A 22,159-nucleotide genomic window follows, 5' to 3' on the forward strand; every position below is an offset into this window, starting at 1 on the left:
TCTAAATATACACATAATACTTTAAAATTACATTATTTACTATCATAGTAATTTCATCAGAAAATTCTTGTAAATAAAGTCTTTATAGAAAAGAATTGGGAAACTGTCAAGTTTATGGTGGTAGACATAAGTTTTCGTAAGATTCAAATTGGTGTTGAAACATCAATTTTTCCTTTTTATTTTTTTTAGTACTAGGGGTTGAGCCCAGGGCACTTAACCACTGACCCACATCCCCAGCCCTTTTGTATTTTTTATTTTGAGACACAGGCTCCCTAAATTGGTGAGGCTGGCATTGAATTTGCAATCCTCTTGCCTCATAATCCCAAATCACTGGGATTATAGGCATGTGCCAACATGCCCCATTAAAAAGTTATATTTGATCATTGGTAATAAGTATTATTCATTGTTTTCCTTGAAGTGATGGACTCACTCAGTTCATTTCAGAAAAATTTCTGCTAAGTACCCAAGTTAGAATAACCATGGTTTTATCCCTTAGTTCTTCCAAGTAAAAATGGCATTCTATGATAAAAGCAACTATTTCAATTTACAACTCCATCACACAAGTAATTTTCCTTGAGACAACCTTAAGAAAAAAGTACTTCATACATCGTTCCCACTTGGTCAGATTCAAAGCATGTGTACTCAAAGACTGAAATGTGGCAGGTGTTGTGGTGCATGCTTGTAATCCAGGCTACTTGAGATGCCGAAGCAGAAGGTTCAATGACAGCCTAAGCAATTTAGTCAAGTGCTATCTCAAAAATTAACAAAAAAAAAAAAAAAAAAAAAAAAAAAAGTGTGCAGGGGAGCATCAGGCTTGGAATATAGCTCAGTGGCAGAGCATCCTGGATTCAATCCCCAACACCACACACACAAAAAATTTGTGATCACTGATCTATTATAAAATCACTCATTTTAAAGAATTTATCACAGAGATGAAGTGAAAGTGGCAGTGTTTAATTACAAATGCATGGTAGTGAAGAACATGATAATAATGCCTGACTCACACTAAAATGCTAAGAACTTTACCACCATCATTTTTGCAAATATTAAAAAACAGTTTAAGGGAGAAAAAATCGTGAGTATTTTTATCAAAAGTTATGACCTCACAGAGGCCCTGAAAATGCCTTGTATGCCATCAGGAATCCAAAGACCACATTTTAAGAACCTCTCATCTAGAGAAATGCAAATCAAAACCACCCTAAGATTCCATCTCATCCCAATTACAATGGCAATTATCAAAAATACAAGCAACAGGTGTTGGTGAGGATGTGGGGAGAAAGGTACACTCATACATTGCTGGTGGGGCTGCAAATTAGTGCAGCCACTCTGGAAAGCAGTGTGGAAATTCCTTAGAAAACTTGGAATGGAACCACCATTTGACCTAGCTATCCCCACTCCTTGGTCTATACCCAAAGGACTTAAAATCAGCATACTACAGAGATACAGCCACATCAATGTTCATAGCTGCTCAATTCACAATAGCCAGATTGTGGAAACAACCTAGATGTCCTTCAATTGATGAGTGGATAAAGAAACTGTGGTATATATATACAATGGAATATTACTCTGCCATAAAGAACAATAAAATTATGGCATTTGCAGGCAAATGGATGAAATTGGAGACCATCATGCTAAGTGAGATAAGCCAATCTCAAAAAACTAAAGGACGAATGATCTCGCTGATAAGTGGATGATGACACATAAGGGGGAGGGTGGGAGGAGTTAGTGTTAGGGTTAGGGTTAGGGAGGGGGGCTAGAATGGAGAAAGAAAGGACTGTTTAGAGGGAAAAGAAGGGTGGGAGGGGTGGGGGGAAGGGAAAAAATAACAGAATGAATCAAACAACATTACCATATGTAAATTTATGATTATACAAATGGTATGCCTTTAACCCATGTACAAACAACATGTATCCCATTTGTTTACAATAAAAAAAAAAAAAAGAACCTCTCATCTAAGACACTATTTTCCAAATTGAAGGATCTCTACATGAAGGTGAAAGGTATCACACCAACAGGATTCTGCAGCCAGTTTCACTTATAAACAAAACATCTACAGACGCTCCAACTTCATCTGTGTTTATGTTGATTCCCATAAAAGACTCCATCTGAAGAAATAGTTCATTCTATTGTTTGAACAGTCTGAAAGCTAGACATTGCAAATTAGGAGATTCCTACAAGGTCTATGTGCTTGAGTAAAATTACACAAGAATCATGATACCTTGTCTATCAGATCTCGGTTGACGCAGTTGGGTAATTGCTGGAGGAAAGCATCTACAATGAGCTTGAGATGAGATCCAGTGCTGGCCTCCTCATCCTCTTGTTCTAATATAAAATTAGTTTTAAAATAGGTTTAAAAACTACACAGAAAACATATTAGAATAAAAACATCCAATTATCAGTTATTTGGGAAATAGATCATCTTAGAGTTATTTTCATAACGATGAAAACATTAAGCAATTTAAAAAATATTTCTAGAAACTTCAGGAATTCCTAGAACCATATCCCTAAATCACTACTGTTCAGATATCATCTATAAAAAGGCAAACCTTTTGCATTAAGAAACAAAAACTTACTCATAAAATACATGTAACCTCATACTAAATCTAATACTTTTATCGGTCCAGCATTCTGTCCCCTATGTTCTTCAACTAATAGCACTCTCAAATCTTGCCTTTGAAGAACTAAGTCTCCCATTCCATGAGATTCTGATGGGGATAGCTGCTGCTAATCAAAGCACAACATGCTACCATTTCTCTGGGATGTACAGCATGACATAGAACTAGCTAAAGTCCTTTTGTGATATTTATATACATTTAGCAGGAGAAGTTCTCTTTTCCTCTGATGTCTCTAACTGGTGTGATTTAAGCCTGGGGCAGCCCTCACTTCATGAGTAAAGAGAATCTGCAGCAGGAAACAAAGGAGTCAACCGAGAAAAGTAATAATGACAAAAGGTCTATTTCTAATAAGAATCTTAACTAATAAAACTCAATAGAAGTGTTTAGGGAATAATAATGTAATATTTTTATTATTAAATACAAAACCTTAATCATAAAGAAAGATAAAAATTAAACTGATATGCTAGTTGGATTTTTATCTTTTAATCATTTTACACAATTTTCAAATACATTTATTTTAAGTTTTAAAAGCTTATCACAGAATTAAAATACTAGGACAATGCTATAGCAAGTTGTCAGTAAAGTATAAGAAATATCTTAAGATACTCACAATTTAGATGATTGCTAAAGCTTATAGTCACATAGTATTGGACAGTGTTTTGTTCTAAAACTAATTCTAAAAGTGAAGCCTGAATACAACAGAAATATAGGGAATTAAAAATTAGAGAATCAGGGCCACGGGGATATAGCTCAGTGGTAGAGTGCGTGCCAAGCATGCATGAGACCCCAAGTTCAATCACTAGTACTGTCAAAAATAAAGAAAAAAGAGAATAAAAGAGAAAAGCTCCATATTTTTAGGCAAGAGTTCTGTGTACAAAATAACTGAAAATTCTTGAAATAGTCCTTTACCTTGTTCATCAAGAAGTTTCTTTGTAAGATCTTCAGCTTCATCTCCACCCTCTAACTCCAAGGTGTCATCATTAATTTCTAGATTCTCTAACTCAAGTTCCAAATCATCAGGACTTGATATCTCTTTATTATCCTTAGATTCTTTTAACTCTGTTTAAAAACAGAACAAAGAGCTGCTCAGTTGGCAAAGCATTTGTCTAGCATGTGTGAGTTTGATCCCTGCCACTGCAGAAAATAAAAATTTAAAAAGCAAAGAATGAGTACACCTGAACTAAAAGTCACATAGAAATCTTACTGCAAAAAAGATACGGATTAACAAAATGTGCATCACTTGACTTAGAAACTACACGTACAGTTGGCACATTCATTGTGTGTATGTGTATGTATGTACATATGTACTGATTTTATAAAATATAAATGTATAGTGTAAGGGATGTAGCTCTGTGGTAGAGTATGTGCCTATCAAGCATAAGACCCTGAGTTCAATCCCCAGCACCACAAAAACAAATGTATAAAATACATTATGCTTACTGAAAACAATGATCACAATGTCTTTGAGTAGACAGATGGTGGGCAACTACAGCATGAGGATCTGTGCTAAAGATGACGGGAATCAAGCTGATTTCAACTGGTCTCAAATTAAAAAAGGTCTCAAATGCCAAGGTGAGAAGTTCAGACTCCTTTATATATATACATATATATATATATATATATATATATATATATATATATGACCTTTGCAGGGTAATGAGCAAGGCAATATTTAAATGTGAGTTATTAAAAAACTGACTTAGCAGCAATATAGAAAATACATTAGAAAAACAAAAGTAGATACAAAAAGACTAGAAAAATATCCTTTTCATCTAGATGTTAGGAGTTAGAGGAAACCAAAACATGGGACAAAGTAAAATGGCCAAAACCTTAGTGCAACAAGATTGGCAAAATGTTGAAAAATGTTGAATTTTGGTGATAGGTAAGTTCAAATTCACTATACTATACTTTCTTTTGTGTTTAAAAATTTTCCCCCAAGTAAAAATTAACAAAAAAAGTCTGAACTCAAGAATTTATGCTTAGGAGCTGCAGTTCTGGCTCAGTGGTAGAGCACTTGCTTAGCATGTGTGAGGCACTGGGGTTTATCCTCTGCACCACATAAAAATAAATAAATAAAATAAAGGTATTGTGTCCATCTACAACTAAAAATATTTTTAAAAGGAGAATTTATGCTTAAACATATTTCTCAGCTCTCTCTCATGTCCACTAATCATCTAATTTGATACCTGATGCCGTAATCTATTTGGGAGAATGAGAATGAGTATGGATTATGCTGTTTCTAAATGAAGATAGACTACCATTTTCTCTTTCATTTAACTTTTCAAATATATTTAATCCCCAATGTTACTTGATGTCTTGAAATCAAAAGAGCATTTACTGAATTTTGACTATACATTTGGAACTACACTAGGCTACTGAATATTAAAAAAAAAAAAAAAAAAAAAAAGCTTAAAATGTGATCCTTGCTATCAAGATATTTATTATTTACCTAAGGAAAATAAATTAGTATACATGAGGAGTATAGTATAGTGTAGTGGGGAGGAGGTTCCAAATAAACACAGAACAACATATTAAGAACAAAAGGCAAGACGGGCCCATTTCAGAGACTAAAAGGGATAGAAAATTAAGAGTCATGTATAACAGACATATCTAGAGTGGTAGAATTCAGACAAATGATGCAGGGTCCTGAGAAAAAGTTAACAATTTTAAATTAATGTGCAATAGTGTTTCCACTTCCCCTAACAATCCGACTATGAATGTTAGAGTCTTATTAAGATCTCATATTAAACCATTCTGAGATATTAAAAATAAACATTTCCAAATTAATTCACACTAACTTAAATGTATTGGCTCTGGTAAAAGTGTATTATCACCCTTTAATGCTCCACTCCACATTATTTTGTCATTTAAAATATTGTTCATTTAATATAATGTTCATATTACAACTTTTGTTTTCTAAGCTGATTTTTGCAGCACTTAGTTTATTTCCTCTAGAATTTACCTTTGGAATCGTCTTTGCTAGATTCTTTGTTCTGACAACTTTTTTCATTGTCTTTAAACAAGATGGCTGGAACAAAAGCTTTCAAATCAATGAGGTTCTCATAAAAATTCCGAGCATCTTCATCTTCCCATATGCCACCTTCCAAGTCATATTCTCCAGGTTTACCAGGTGTAAATATATCAATTCCAGGTCCATGTTCTATAGTAAAATAAACCACAGGTAATTAATACTACTGCAGATATAACATGGTAAACATGACATTATATTTTTAATTTTCAATTTTACAGCTACTGAATCTTCACTGCTTCAACTGACAGGTGCTTCTTCAATCAACAAGCACATGGGATTGTACATGTGACCATTTTTAACATCAAGTCAAATTGTGTTTTAATTAAGGGCCTAAATCAGAATGGAACAGAAGATAATAGCATAGGATAAAGACTTTTTTCTCAGATTTGTTTTAAACAACCAAAAGGAGATTAAGTGGCCATTTGATATGTTGGGTCTACCTTCATGAAACTTAAAACCAAATGACAAAATATATAAGCTTGGCCATTTCTAAAACATTCAGCTTAAAGGCCCACACCCTCCATAAAGCATTTTTGAGATAACTACCAATTTTCTGTACCATTTATGTCACAATTATATACTATTTATATCTTCTTAAATAGGCCATACACATTTAATTAAGATGATACCAATATAAAAAGTTACTATTCATAAGATATATAGTATAATAAAACATATGTGGTCTTTGTCCCTGGATCCCTGCACAGAACTCCTTAACACTTGGTGTGTCCTTAGTAATATGAGTCTTGTTACTCACAAGGAGCCCCACTGGATCTTACCGGTGATTGTGTTAATGAGGTGACTAGGGGGAAGGCCCTAAACCTGAGGATGGGACTAGTCACCAGAAAGATTAAGGGTTATCATTTGGACTTGAATACATCGTGGTTTGACCTTTTTCCTTACCCACTGACCTCAGGGAAGGTGAGGAGTAGGGATTAAGCTCTATAAAACCTCTTGAACAAGGAGAACTAATGAGCTTTCAAGTCAGTGAATGAACACATACATGTGCAAAGATGGATGCCCACCCCTACTTGACACAGACAGAGGCTTCTGCTCCTGGACTTGTACACACCTCCTCCTCCTCTGGCTGTTCATCTGCGACCTATACAATATCTTTAATAATAAAAAGGTAAACTTAAATGTCCTCCCAAGTTCTGTAAGTCATTCTAAGCAACTTATCAAAGCAGAGGAGGTATTCATTGGAACCCAGGATTTATAATCCATCAGTCAAATTACAGGAGGTCAGACCTGCAACTGGCCTCTTAAGTGGAGGTAATAATACCTGGGACTAAGTCCTTCACTTGTGAGAAATAATGCAAATTCTAGGTAGACAGTGTCAGAACTGGATTAAATTTTGGGATGCAACAGGTATTGTCAGTTTAGTGGGGGACACATTTGGCATCAGAAGTATTCTGCAACAGAGTATAGAAAAATGTGTGTTTTTTTCCCCAGAAAGATCTTTACATACAAATATAAAAATTCCAATGCAAAAATGGATAAAGCCTCCAAATAGGTAAGAACATATGAAAAGATCCTTCACTTCAGTACTAAGTATGATAAAGCTAAATAAAACATTTAGCACTTAAACTTTGAATTATAGAAAATTTAAAAGACTGTATCAAATATTGACAAGACAGTGGAGAAAAAAGCACTCATCCTGCCAGGCATGATGTCACATGCCTCTAATCCCAGCTACTGGGAAGGCTGAGGTGGGAGACTCAGAAGTTCAAGACCAGCCTGGGCTACATAGGGAGATCCTAGCTCAAAATAAAAAATAAAATAGGGTTGGGGATGGAGCTCAGTGGTAGAGCATTCCTGGTTCAATCCTCAGTACCACAAAAAGAAAGAAAATAAAGAGAGAGAGAAATAAGCACTCATGTTTTACTAGAGTATGCACTGATGGGGTGATTATTCAGTGTCTATCAATATTTAAAATAAGCATAATCTTAATCCTACAAGACCTTGTTACTTTTTAAATATCTAAGAAATAACAGAAAATGTGAACCATGATTTACAAATGTGTCCACTATAGCACTGTTTGTAACAGCAAATCTAGAATGAACCTAAATATCTATCAATAAGATAAAGGTTGACAAACCACATATAAACAATATTGCTATGGTGCAAATGTTTTAATATCCCCATGTTGAAACATTAATGCTCAAAGTTAATAATATTAAGACCTGGGCTTTGAGAGAGATGAGGTCTTTGGTCAAGAGAACTCAATCCTCATGAATAGGATGAATGCCCTTATAAAAGAGACAGCAGAGAGTTTGTTCATCCCTTCCACCATGTAAAGGCACAGCAACAATGTATTACTACAGGGCTGGGGTTGTGGCTCAGTGGTAGAGCACTTACTGGGCATGAGTGAGGCACTGGGTTCAATTTTCAGCACCACGTAAAAAAATAAAGATATTGTATCCATCTACAACTAAAAATAAAAAAAGAACAAGAAGAAGAACACGAACAAGAAGGTACTACTACAAAGCAGAGAGTGAGTCCTTCCCAGATACCAGATGAGCTGAGTCCCTGATCTTGGAATTCCTGAAATCCAGAACCATGAGCAAATTTCTGTTGTTTATAAGTTACCCAGTCTATAGTGCTTTGTTACAGCAGCTGGACAACTGTTACTTGGCCTCAGACAACTAAGTAATACCAATTAGGTATTAAGAGGAACAAGTTATTTCGACATGAACTAACTCAGGAGGCACTCAAAAATACATTATTGAAAGAAAAAAGGAAGTCATGCAAAATAATATCCTATCTAAATTAATAAGAAAAGTATATTTATAGGTACCAGAAGATAGATAGTTTGTGTTAAAAAAAAAAAAAAAAAAAGTCTGGACAGAGTCCTATAAAGTTGTTAATACTGGTTACTTTGGAAGATGGAGTAGATCTGATAGAAAACTTTTATTCTAAAATATGCATGAATATTTTGCATAACTAAAAAATAATGTATTAGCGCCAAATCATGAAAAAGAAATTTAACTTCTTCAAGGCAAAAAAAAATTATCCCCCCAAAAAATTTTGGGAGGAAATATTTGTAATGCATATGAAAAACAATAATTTCTTTAATATACAAAAGTGCTTTTACAAATCAATAAAAAAGACATACTTGGGAGAAAAAGTGGGTGGGGGTGAAGAATGACAACAGAAATTCCACAGGGAAAAGAATATACTAATAAAAGAGCCAGTAAACTTAAAAATAAGATGCAGGCTAAATCACACTTAGAATTTTAGTGAAGAATTGCAACAAGGTTAGTGTAAAGGGAAACAATCATTCTTGTAAATAGAGGCATGTAAATTTCTTTGGAAGAAAATATGGCATTGTATATTGAAACTTAAAATGCATATACTTGAGGCTAGGGTTGTGGCTCAGTGATAGAGCACTTGCCTAGCACGTGTGAGGCACTGGGTTGGATCATCAGCACCACATAAAAATGAATTTAAAATAAAGGAATTGTGTCCACCTACAAATGAAAAAATATTTTTAAAAAATGCATATTATTAACCCAAGAATTCTACTAAGAATTTATCCTGAAAATATCAGTGTGTATATAGATAAAAGTTCAGAGATTTTGTTACAGCACTGATTATAATAGTTGAAACAAGAAATAAATATCAACCAACAGAGTACAATTATAGTGAAATTACACAACATAATACAATGCAGCAATTAACAGAATGAGATGGCTTCGTATGTATTCATATGAAGAGAAATCTAAAATACATGATTAACTAAAAAATGCAGCTATAGAATTGTATATAAAAACTCCACCACTGAACTACCTCCCAGGCCCAAAATAATGGTTTTCAAACACTGGATGTCAGGCAGCATAGAAAACTAATCCCTGAGAGAAGGCAAACAAACAAACAAAACCTGAATCTACAATTGCAGTAGCTTACTATCTAGATTTTTCAGGTCATGGCCAAGTAAGGTGGAGCCAGGCAGAGCCCAGCAATCTGTCTTCCTGAGATGAGGACAACAAAGCTAAGACTCTGACAGGACTCTAGCCAAGGCAGCTAGAATTCCCAGGACAGAATACCAGAGAGGAGAAATCAGCCCAGAGGCAGGAAGACCTCAAAGATGTGCAGCGGGTCCTCCTTAACTGTTCACCTGAGTATTGATCAGCACCTATGTGTGAGAATGGGAAAATAACTATTCAAAGGATTAATATTTAGAGAGGAATGCATGCGAGGCCACAAACATCCGATAAGCCCATTAGGCAGACTGCAAAAATCTTCTAATTGTTGAGACAGTAGGTACAGTCAAGGATACTGCTTTGGTATTAGGGAAAAATAGCCCTAGACTAAGGACTATTCTGTTCCTTTCAAATATAAAACTGTTTCCAAGTAACTCAACTGTGCCCAGAGGAAAATTCAAGGATATTTGTAAGAATTCAAAAATATCCAGCACTTCCAGTAAATTATGACCAGGGTTGTCAAGAAGTAAAAAATGACTAGGCATACAAAAGAGATTGGTCAATTACTATCAATTAAAACAATACATAAACAACATCAATGGTAAAATTAGTAAACAAAAACATTAAAAGTTATTCTAACTGTATTTCACATAGTTAGAAGGCAGAATGAACACATTCAACACAAGAAAAATATATGCAGCTTCCAGAGTATGCCACAGAACATAAGACACTGTAAAAGAAAAGATTAGCGAACTTGTAGACATAGCAATAATAAATTATCCAACAAACATACAGACAAAATACTACTGAATAAAAATCCTGAAGAATAGCACACCACTAAGCTCTAAGGACCACTTCCCACAATCTAATATAGTTGTAATTGAGTACCCACAGGAGAAGAGACAAAGGGAACAACAGAATACATTTGAAGAAATAAAGTTCCATGAGACAAATAATAACATTAACGTATATACATGCATGAGTACACAAATGGTGTGAATCTACAGAGTGTACAACCATAGAAATGAAAAGTTGTACCCCCCATTTGTGTAATGAATCAAAATGCATTCTATAAAAATAGAGTACATTGAAAAGAAAAAAGTTCCAGACTTTCCATATTGAATGGATGAAATTGCACATGTTCAGATCCAAGAAGATTAATGAGACCCAAACACAAGAAATATAAAGAAAAATACCCAAGCTACTCATACTCAAGTTGCTTGAAATCAACTATAGTTAAAAAATGTTAAAGCAACCAGATAGAAAAATACATGTTGTATAAATAAGAACAAAGAAAAAAATAACAGCTTTCTCATTAGAAACAATGCAAGCTAGAAGACAAGCAACATCTTTAATTTATATTGAAAGGAAAAAAACTCTCAACCTAAAATTCTATACAATATGAAAATACCTTTTAAAAATGATGCCAGAATTTTACCAAGATCTATTCTCTCTGGGAAAGATCTAAAATTACCTTTTAAATTCATTTAAAATTTTAAAAACAGCCTAAATTTCAGTATCATTCATTTCATGAAAAACAGTAAAGAAACCCAACTAAACGAATACCAAAGGATGCTAATTATTATGAAAAGATCTCAGTTCTAAAATAACATAATAAATATACTGATAAAATTATAACAAACCAGCCAGATTCAACAAAAACTCAAATTCTACAATGGAACTTCTTTCAAAAAATGAGAAAGTTTGGGTTGGGGATATAGCTCAGGGGTAGACAGATTGCCTAATATGCTTAAGGGCCTGGGTTCAATCTCCAGCACTGCTGGGATAAGTGAGGGTAGAGGCCCAGTTTGAGACTCATTCTTATTTTTGTTGTTTTTTTGTTTGTTTGTTTTTGGTGGTACTGGGGATTGATCCCAGGGTCTTGCACATTCTAAGCTAGTACTCTACCACAAAGCTACATCTCTAGCTCTTTTTAAATTTTATTGTGAGACAGTCTTGCTAAGTTGCTGAGCCTGGCCTTAAATTTGCAATCCTCCTGCTTCAACCTTCCAACTGAGACTTATTTCATTTTGGAAATAAAAAATTACTAGGAATTATGCACATGATTATATGTAAATTTAATAAAACAAATGCATTCAGAGTATACAATAGTTATTTCTTTTTGAGAATGTAAAACACAAATACTTCACTGAAGATTTTTAAGTATATGGGATTGCTGGATTATCATCACTATTATTTTGTGGTACTAGGGACTGAACCCAGGATCTCAGGCATATTAAGCAAGTGCTCTACCACTAAGCTGCATCCCTGAATTACTTTCTTATTAGCTGGTTTTTATCCCAATAGTTTGAGAAATGATCTAGAAACAGCCTTGTCATTGGTTCTTTCTCCCTTCTTTGCCTCTGGTAAATAGGCATCCCATTCAAAAACTCCAAATTTGTGCTGTGGCTTCACTACTTGCTGATTAGTGTAAACCAGCTGCCTGCCTTTTGGACCTGCCAATGGCACCTGTGGTAGAAGACCCCCCTTCTAGACTCTAATGTAGGAAGCTCATCTGCATCTAGATCTGGAGATGGATATTTTTAAGATTAATGATTTGTTAATACTTATCTGTCGAATGTACCCATAATTATTTTATCAAATATTTGTTATAATGAGGTAAAAGTAATATATTAGGAACACTATCAACTGAAAGAGAATATGGAAGTTTAAAACACCTTTGAAATAATATGAAAGATAACTCCTTTTACTAATAATTAATCTCATAAAACTACAAAGTAAGCTTTAGTTCTAAATAACACTTAAGACATCATTCAAAACAAATAAATCAAAGCAAATATAAAGCAAATATAAAGCAAAGATAAAGAAATATTAAGATCCCAATATCCAGTTCACCTTCTCATTACCTTAATAAGTAAATTTCTATAATCCCAAGTAGGGCATAAGACAGGTTCCTGTTGGATATAATCTGAGGATATCTATTACAAAAGAACCTAAAGGAACTCACTGTAATGACTTAATAATTACTAAGACTCTCTAGGTAGAGTCTTTTCTACTCAAGGATGCAGTTCGGATAGTTTTTCAAGGTTATTTATTAGATCTTGATACCTCTTCTTCATCTGAAATATTTTGAAGCCATTTTTAAACTTAAAATTTCAATTATATATATTTGTCAAGCGTAAAGGTAAGTGATAGTACTCATAAGGATACTTTACCTTCTGGTGTTGGTTTGTCCTGAGGAAGATCTGGCATATTTTCATCCAAAAGATCTGCTAAGGATTGAGAATTTGCCAGCAGTTTCTGATAAGACATAGCAAATTCTTCATACTGTTTATGTCTATCTTCACTTAGCTCCCCTTTAGAATGTAGAATACGCCTATAAATAAATGATGAAATAATCTGATAAACTCATCAAAGCACATATTTTATGTGTTGTTATATGGAAAAAGTTCCATAAAAATCTGATCTTCTCATACAAATTTAGTACAACCTTCCTTGCTAACATAATTTTATTATATCTTTAGATATATCTTAAAATTAAAATACACATAATCAAAATGACCTAAATAATTAAATTCCCTCAAAAAATGATGTATTCAAAATACCATTAATATTTAACCATACACTACTAAATAAAACATTGAGTATTTTGTTACATCTATACTCCTCTGTGACAGTTAACCAAAAAATATTTAATTTAATGTAATTAACAAATTAGTTTCCAAAAGCAACAGGTTATAGAATCATTTTTCCTTAAATCTCCAATTATTTTATGCATAAATATCATGTTTAACAATATACTATAAAATAATTTCATATTGTTATGCCATACTCATACAGTTAGCCAAAAGTCAGATTACAAAAACAATAGTTCTATATAGGTTCACAAAACCAGAATCAGTTAAACCTCTATAATGGTATGAATCAAGAGTATATCTTGAGAAGCCCACATCACTTATACATTCAATTCTCAATATACAGTACAAGTACTGGGTATTTATCCATTTCACAAATATTAACTGAGCAACAACCCACTTACCCAAGTCCAGGCCATCTTGAAGAGACTAGAAGATACAATTACTCTTTCACTTTACAACAGTATAGCAATAGGTCACCTATGATTACAAATGCAAAACTACTAGAAAATACCAAAAATTTTTTAAAAGTCAAAATTCCCACCATATCAATATAAATAGTTGAAACTTATACAGAAGGATCCGATTTTTTCTATATTAAATATTTACATGGTGGTATAACATTTGAAATTTATAAACCACAATGCAATACAACACAGGTTTTAAAGTCAATCATAAATTATAAATTGTCATTTTTCTTATAAACCATGAAGAAAATGAGTTTTTAGCTTTGTTTTTTTGAGACACTATTCTCTTAAAAGTAATAGAAAATAAAGTAGAATAATTGTGCCTACACTTATTCTCCACTGCTTATCTGGAACAATGTTCAAACTTTCCTGTGTTAACCTATTTTCACCCACAAAAACTGTTGTTGAAATTCTGTAACAATCCAAATAACATTTTCTATATTAGGAAACCAGTTCCTATTACGAGCATGTCATTAACTTCAATAATTCTTTTTTCAAATCTGGCTCTTCAGGTCTAAAATTAGAATTGTTAAATTTCATTTTCTTATGATTTAAATATACATTAGACAACATCATTCTACCAATATATTAGCAAAATGTCAAAATAGTTTAACAATGATAATTCAGTGTTTCTCTAAAAACTCTAAAATTATTAGAAAACAATTTTGTCCTCTCTTATTTCACACTGGTATTATGGGCAAAAGCAAATCTTCATTTAATAAGTTTATGAATTTTAAAACTTAAAAAAACCAATAAAGAAACCACTAACATTACTACAAATGAACTTGTTAGAACTGTTATTGATTGATTGATACCAGGGACACTTAACCACCAGCCACATCCCATACCTTTTTATTTATTTATTTTAATTTTGACACAGGGTCTAAGTAAGTTGCTTAGGGCCTTGCTAAATTACTGAGGCTGTCTTTGAACTTGTGATCCTCCTGCCTCAGCCTCCTGAGCTACTGGGATTACAGGCATACACCACTGAGCCCAGTTAGAAACTCTAACACAGGTCATTTTGGAAGTTGTTTTTTCCTTAAGCCATTAAATAAGTGATGTTAAAAAAATAAGCTACTTTGAAATGTTTGCAATGTATTATTAGAAAAAGTGTTAACTGATAAAAATTGAAGAGTTCTTTTTGAGGCAAATTATGTTGGAAGGGATAATGATTCTAAGAGATTTCAAAACCTCTAATGACAATTAAAGATACGACATTAATTGGAAAATATCCCAGAATAACATAACCTGAAAATCATTTATCTAGTAAGTTCTGACATTCTGTTCATCTAAAATATACACAATTGGTTAAGGTAAACAATACTAAGAATTTCTGACATATATGCAGTATCAAAGTGATGACTACTAAGAATAGAAAAAGAACAGTCCTACTCCAGGATCAACTGTGCATTCAAATATTTGCCTGGGACTCTGTACTTGGTCAGTTAAAAGTGATTTAATTCAATAACGATTGTGTCTATGTTACAGTTTCTTTCCAGTCTACTAGTATCAAAATAAAACTTAAAAGCTTCAAAGATATACCATGTCCTCCCCCAATTATCAACTGATCAAATTCTTTAGTAGCACTAACTTACCTAACCACCTAAAGAGAAGGTACTCAGGTTATTAGTCACTAAGATAGTTCTCAATGAAAAAGTTTACATTTGGTTGGTTTGTCTTCTAACCTATCTTACACAGAGTACTTAGTAAGTAGGACAAGATACAACTGCTATAAATGAGGAGTTCCGCTATAAACAGAACTTTTGTGTTTTCCTTGACCATTTCATATATATCTGACTAAATCCATAGCATGTAATGTGACTAAATATAAGACTTAAAGTAGAGAAAACAGGGGCTGGGAATATAGCTCCGTTGGTGAAGTTCTTCCTCGCAAGCAAAAGGCCCTGAGTTCAATCCCTAGCACAGCTAAAAAAAAAAAAAAAAAGTAGAGAAAACAACCTATCATAGGTGCCTGTTTTAAACGTTCAAAAATCCTAGAATCACTTAGAAAAAAAAGAAATAAAAAGAAATTCTAATGAAATTAAAATGAAACATTTATAATTTATGTACTGTATGTATATGTCAATTTTTTGTAACTTTATAAAACTGAAAATATTTTCAGCTATACTAAACGTTTTAGAAAACCTCTGTGAGGGGGCACAAGGCCCTGGGATCAATCCCCAACATTGCCAAAAAGAAAAAAAAGGAAGAAAAAGCAAAGAAAGCTCCTCTATGAAGGAACTAAACTTCACACAACATATTTGAACAAAGAGTACCTATATTAGTGTTATTTTTAAAAGAACGGGAAAAGAAAGTAACGATTTTTCTTTGTAGTGCTGGGGATTAAACCTGTGGCCTCAGGCATGCTAGGCAAATGCTCTAACACTGGCTACAACCACCAGCTCTCACCAAAATTTCCATGGGAATATAACACTGAAAATATAAGCAAGTTAAAAGTAATTCATCATGAATCATTTTAATTACCATCTTTTTAGAAATATCTTTTACATAAAGTTGAACTGAAATCATTCTTTTGAAAATGTCACAGATCGGAGGTCAGCAAATCTTTTCTATAAACAGATAGTAAATATTTTAGTCCAGGAGTAAATATTTTAGGTTTTACAGACCAGTCACTGCAGAAACTACTCAATCCTACTATGATAGCACAAAAGTAGCCACTAACAATATGTGAACAAATGAGTACGACTATATTACAACTTTAATTATGAACACTGAAATGTGAATTTCATGTAATTTTCATGTTTCACAAAATATTCTTTTATATTTTTTGAACATTTATTTCTTTAAAATTTTTTTTAGTTGTAAATGGACACAATGCCTTTATTTTATTTATTTATTTTTATGTGGTGCTGAGGATTGACCCAGTGCATCACATATGCTAACACTAAGCTACAGAACCAGCCCTCAACCATTTAAAAAGGTACAAAAACTAGTAATGTGACTAAGCTGGCCCACCAGCCACAGTATGCCAATCCCTGTCATGATAGGGGTCAACTAAATTAATATCACTATTAAATATTTATGAACTCATTCATTCCCTCTCATGTTATTACACAATAAGGAGGTACTAGTTCCCCTTTACAGATGTGAAAAGCAAACAATAAAAAAAATCATTTTAAATCTTACTCATTATAATAAAAATACAAAAAAAGATGGTTACCTTTACCCAACTTATATGAGCCATCACTACCTGAAAGCATGTAGTATATCAATCTTAGGTTTGTGAAATGTTTTTTATATTTTTATATTTATTTAATGTTTAACACTGACAGAAAATATCAAACAGTCCATTCTTGAATTAAGCATTATATCTCATAAACCAGAAAACTATTAATGCCTTTTATTAAGAGACATTTTTTTCATATTTTAATTAGTTTTAAATTTTGTATAGACTACCTTGTTGCTTTGGATTTTCTTCAAAAATGAATTTAAAAAAAAAAAAGCTGTTAAGATTTAATAAAAGTTTAATATTCGAATTGTCAAATCAAAAGTTTTTCAGGGCTGGGGTTGTGTCTCAGTGGTAGAGTGCTTGCCTAGCACATGTGAGGCCCTGGGTTCCATCCTCAGCACCAAATTAAAAAAAAAGAGAGAGATAAATAAATAAAATAAAGGTATTGTATCCTCCTACAACTAAAAAAATATATTTAAAAAAAGTTTTTCAGAAAGATTAAGCAGGAAATATAACAGCTAACATTTACTCAACACTTACCACGTGCCAGATACTGTTAAGTGCTTTTTTTTTTTTTGCGGTACTGGGGATCGAACTCAGTGCCTTGTGCTTGCGAGGCAAGCACTCTACCAGCTGAGCTATCTCCCCAGCCCTGTTAAGTGCTTTTACTTTTTTTTTTTTTTTTTTTTTTTGGTGGGGCTGGGGATTTGAACCCAGGACCTTGTGCTTGCAAGGCAAGCACTCTATCAACTGAGCTATATCCCCAACCCCTTGTTAAGTGCTTTTAATACTTAAGAATTCATTACATAATTCACATCTCTCTCAGAGGTAGAGTACTACTGTTATCCCCATTTTACAGATTCGAATATCGAAGCACAGAAACATTAGGTAACTTGCCATAGATTACAGAGTGATGAGTAAAAGACAGGTCTAAGATGTGAACCTAAGCAGTCTGGCTCCAGATCCATGCTGGTAAACATTGGACTAGGCTGACCTTCAAGCTAAAATTCTCTACTTCATACTATATGCTGAAATTATGTCTCTCAAATGCACATATCAAAGGTAAGCCTACACAGCTCAGGGTGCTTATTTTATAGTCTCTTTTGGGTCCCTCATTCGCATATAACTTGATAAGTACAAAGTGGCTAACACTCAAGACATTTTAAAAGAATATTAAATACAGATAATGATGGGCACAATATAACTGTAGAAAATACAGCGCTGAAGCAAAAAAACCTGATCTTTGCTACATTGGGGAAGTCCTTAAATTCCTAAATCTATCACCTTCAAAATGTAAGTATTTCTTTTAGGAGTAATATGAAGATCAATTAAGATCATACAGATAAAACATTATAGCAATGTAAAATGGTGTTTTCAGAAGGGGGAAAAAAAAAAAACCTGCCAAAGCACACTGTAAAGAAAGCAAGATTTTCAATGCCAAGTATTATTTTGATCTTCCATTATCCAAATTAATAAAGAAAAAAAAAATCTCAGCAAGAATACAGAACATCTTTTTTAACTTTGCCCTTCTGTCATCATACAAAATAATACTGAACACATGGCCAAAATCTTGAAAACAATGATCATGAAAGAGATTCAAGAAAAACTACTGGGTGTTACCTTTCATCTCCTCTTGTATTCTGTCAAATTGTCATAAAAATTTGCTCTAGAATTACCTTAAATTTTCTTCTGGTCTCGTGTTAGAGTTAATTTGATTATGGATGTATTATCTTTTGAAAAGATGCATAAATATATAGTAATGCCTAATTGTACCCATTTAAGTATTTATTAAACAGCTACTATATGTCAAAGTTATTTAAGCAAAATTAGAATATCAAGAAGGAGGTAACAATTTTAGAGCTCTTACATTTTTAGAGCTTCTTTAAGTCTAAACTACAGTGAGGTCACACCTTAATAACGCTTAAATACTACCAATTGATCAAACAATCTACCTCTAAGGACAGATACGAGTCACTTGAAAGAAAAGTAAAAGCACTACTTAAGTCAACATATTTCAAAGTTAGTCAATTAATGAATTGCCTGAATGAATAATAAATTTGCCTGAACGAAACAGACTTGTCTGATTTTATAACAATGAGGAAGGGAGAAAAGTCTGCATTATACCTTTTTTTTTTTTTTCTAAACTAAACTTTAAAATCAAGCTAGGCACAGAGATGCACACATGTGAATGCAGCAACTTAGGAGGCTGGAGACAGGAGGATCACAAGTTTGAGGTGAGTCTGGGCAACTTAATGAGACCCTGTCTGAAAATAAAAAATAAAATGGGTTGGGGATATAGCTCAGTGGTGGAACATTCCTGGGTTCAATCCCCACTACCAAAAAACAAAAAATCAAATTGGTCACTGCCATTGGACTGAGATGTAATCAAGAAGGTAGTAATATATACTTGCTACTACTTCCATCAAAAGAAAAAGGAAATAAGGGAGAAAAAGGAAATAAGATACTTCAGTATTATTCAAGAATTCTTAATTGCTGTATGCATGATTTCACTAAGCTGAAAGAAACACTGTTACATAACATTAAGTTATAATCAGTAAAAACTAAATCATTTCTTCAACCAACTTCTACTAAATGCCAAAAAATACTAAATTATAAGACTTCTATTATCAAATTACAAAGCATTTCAAAGTAAGAGCACTGAACATAACAGAAAGCAAACCTTATCAACAAAGTTATTAATTCCAAATTGGCAATTACTAATTTTAAATATATGAATATTAATTGTAACTCCCCAGATCACTTAATCAAAATGTGTATAAAACATTTATCGATTCAAATTTATTAGAATTCACCCAACCCTAAGGTCAACTGGATTGTTTACTTAAACTGCAAATTCCTCAGGTGCTTAGAAATAGTACCAGCTACCTAATACCTATGAAATAGGGCCAGATAAGTTAGAAGGCCCAATATGACTCATTTAATCACTTCTTTTGTTCATTCACTCTGATGTCTTTAAGAAAGGACCAGAGATTTTACTTGTCTATTTAAAAACTGGTTGAAGCCGGGCACAGTGGCCCACGCCTGTAATCCCAGCAGCTTGAAAGGTTGAGGCAGGAGCATCATGAGTTCAAAGCCAGCCTCAGCAATGTACCAAGGCCCTAAGCAACTCAGTGAGACCCTGTCTCTAAATAAAATATGAAAAAGGGCTGGGGATGTGGCTAAGTAGTTAAGTGCCCCTGGGTTCAATTCCCCAGACCAAAAAAAAAAAAAAAAAACTGAATTTTTAAGTACAAACTTTACTGCATCATGACTTCACAATCTCTAATACTGCTACCTCCCAAGTAACATTAAAATGGTCAAGAGTACTTATAATACTGAAAATAATTCCACATTTGACTCTATTTCTAAAGATAATGAATAAAGGCTTAAAGAAATTTAACTACATATAAGACTTAAATATGAGCTAGCTTGGTACTTAGTTTTCCAGTATTATCATACCTAAAGGAAACCTTACTGGGAGAAACTACTGCCAGTGACCTAATCCCATGAAAACTCCTACTGGATAATGACTGAGAAGAAACTATTTTTTCCCTACTCTTGAAAAAGGAACCCAAGGACCTTCTATCACTGAGTTACATCCCCAGTTCTTTCTTTGTTTTGAGACAGGGTCTCGCTAAATTGTTCATGCTGGCCTTGAACTTGCACTCCTCCTGCCTGAGCTCCCAAACAGCTGAGATTACAAAAGTATGCCACCTCACCTGGCTGGAAAGGACAATCTTTTAGAAAGTGACATTAAGTTTAGCAGGGATTGTGCTTTAATCCATTCCTCAGGTCTTTTTTTACTCAGTCAGATATCTGCATCTTCACTACAGAAACTGTTTGGATTGAAGGTATCCTATGTCATGAGTGATTTATGAAGCCATATGCCAAATATTTTCAATGATGATTAAGATTAAAAGAAGCCACAAAATTGTTTATCAACAATTTGAATAATAAATGAATAGAAGATATGCTTGTCAAAGCTTAAGATCAGCAGATAGGTTCTCATATATTTATCTAGGTACTTACACATATTCACACAATATTCAAAATTATCAGGTTAAAATAGTATGCCAAAAGCATCTTAAAGTTTAAAAGGCATAAGTAAGTACATACTTCAGGTTAAAAAATTATTAGTTCAAGATGAAGAACTAGCTTGAGAGCAGTTCATTTGAGAGATCTGGCTTTAGTGAAAATAAGCCTACTGAAAAGTCAAAAAGAATGAAAAGGGAATTACAAAAGCTAAAGCAATATAGGTCACAGAAAAGAATGCATCATAAACAAATGTCCTCAGGTTGGAGTTGTGACTCAGTGGTAAAGTGCTTCCCTAGCATGTGTGAGGCACTGGGTTCGATCCTTAGCACCACATAAAAAAATAAATAAAATAAAGGCATTTTGCCCATCTACAACTACAAAAAAAAAATTTTTTTTAATGTCCTAAGGACAGTGAAGTACCTGGAACTCATGGAACAAACTGAAGAAATGAGGTATTTAATATGGAAAACAGGAAAACATGTTGGTGGTCTGCAAATATCTGAGATAAAGTTACGTGTCCCATACCAGTGCTTCTCACACATCTGTGGTAAAGAACTAATTTTCCCCTAGTCATTACAGATATTTTCATAAAATACAGAAAGAATATCATGGCAATGGAAAATTGCTTTAATACTTCTAAATATTGACTCAGTATCTACATAATTCATCGTGAACAAGTAAAAAGTTCATGACTCCCACTTTAAATAGCTTTATTCAACTGTACCAGGAAAAAAAAAACTAAATTAAAATGAATCATTTTATGGGGAGTTAAATTTCAGCTTGATATAACAAAGAATTCATAGCAAATAGATGTGTTCAACATTGGAATGGCTCAGAGAACACTGAGCTCCTTTGGGAGGTATTAAGAATATCAATATTAGATAAGATCTGTTATGAATCTGTAAAACAGATTTCTGAATTGGAGAGGGGACTGGATTAAATCACTGTACATTTTCTCTACTAAGATTCTGTAAGACCAGAAATACACAAAAACCCTCAAAGTATCCAATAAAACATCATTAGCATACTGACAAAGTCAGTTATGAAATATTAGGTAGAAAGTATGGGAAAGGACTATGAAAATGATAATTATGAAAATCACAATTAAGAAACCTCAAATATGTGAGAACTATTAAAATTCAAAAATATAAGTCAAGGATAGCAATTCTTTTTTTTTTGAGTTGGGGGAGGTGTCTTGCTATGTTGCCCAAGCTCTCCTCAAACTAATGTGTTCAAGTGAACCTCTCAGCCTCATTGAGTAGCTGGGACTACAAGCATCTATCACCACACACCTGGCCTTTT

The 22,159-nt window shown here is 33.3% G+C and overlaps 1 protein-coding gene across 11 annotated transcripts in view; it reads right to left on the reverse strand.

Moving 5' to 3' along the window:
• The window catches only part of UPF2 (UPF2 regulator of nonsense mediated mRNA decay), a gene marked incomplete at its 3' end in the record, with an annotated part of 163,577 nt that overhangs the window by 131,807 nt on the left and 9,611 nt on the right, over positions 1-22,159 (reverse strand). For all 11 annotated transcript variants that reach the window (XR_013758087.1, XR_013758088.1, XR_013758089.1 and 8 more), the window contains 4 exons: positions 12,746-12,906; positions 5,578-5,775; positions 3,525-3,674; positions 2,219-2,322 (listed from right to left, as the gene is read on the reverse strand). Coding sequence is in view for 2 of the 11 variants with exons in the window: in XM_079106198.1 (XP_078962324.1) it covers positions 2,219-2,322; positions 3,525-3,674; positions 5,578-5,775; positions 12,746-12,906 (613 nt within the window). The remainder of the gene's footprint in view (positions 1-2,218; positions 2,323-3,524; positions 3,675-5,577; positions 5,776-12,745; positions 12,907-22,159) is intronic.

This window comes from Sciurus vulgaris (genome assembly GCF_902686455.1).
Source record: "Sciurus vulgaris genome assembly, chromosome: 12".
In the NCBI taxonomy this organism is placed as follows: Eukaryota; Metazoa; Chordata; class Mammalia; order Rodentia; family Sciuridae; genus Sciurus; species Sciurus vulgaris.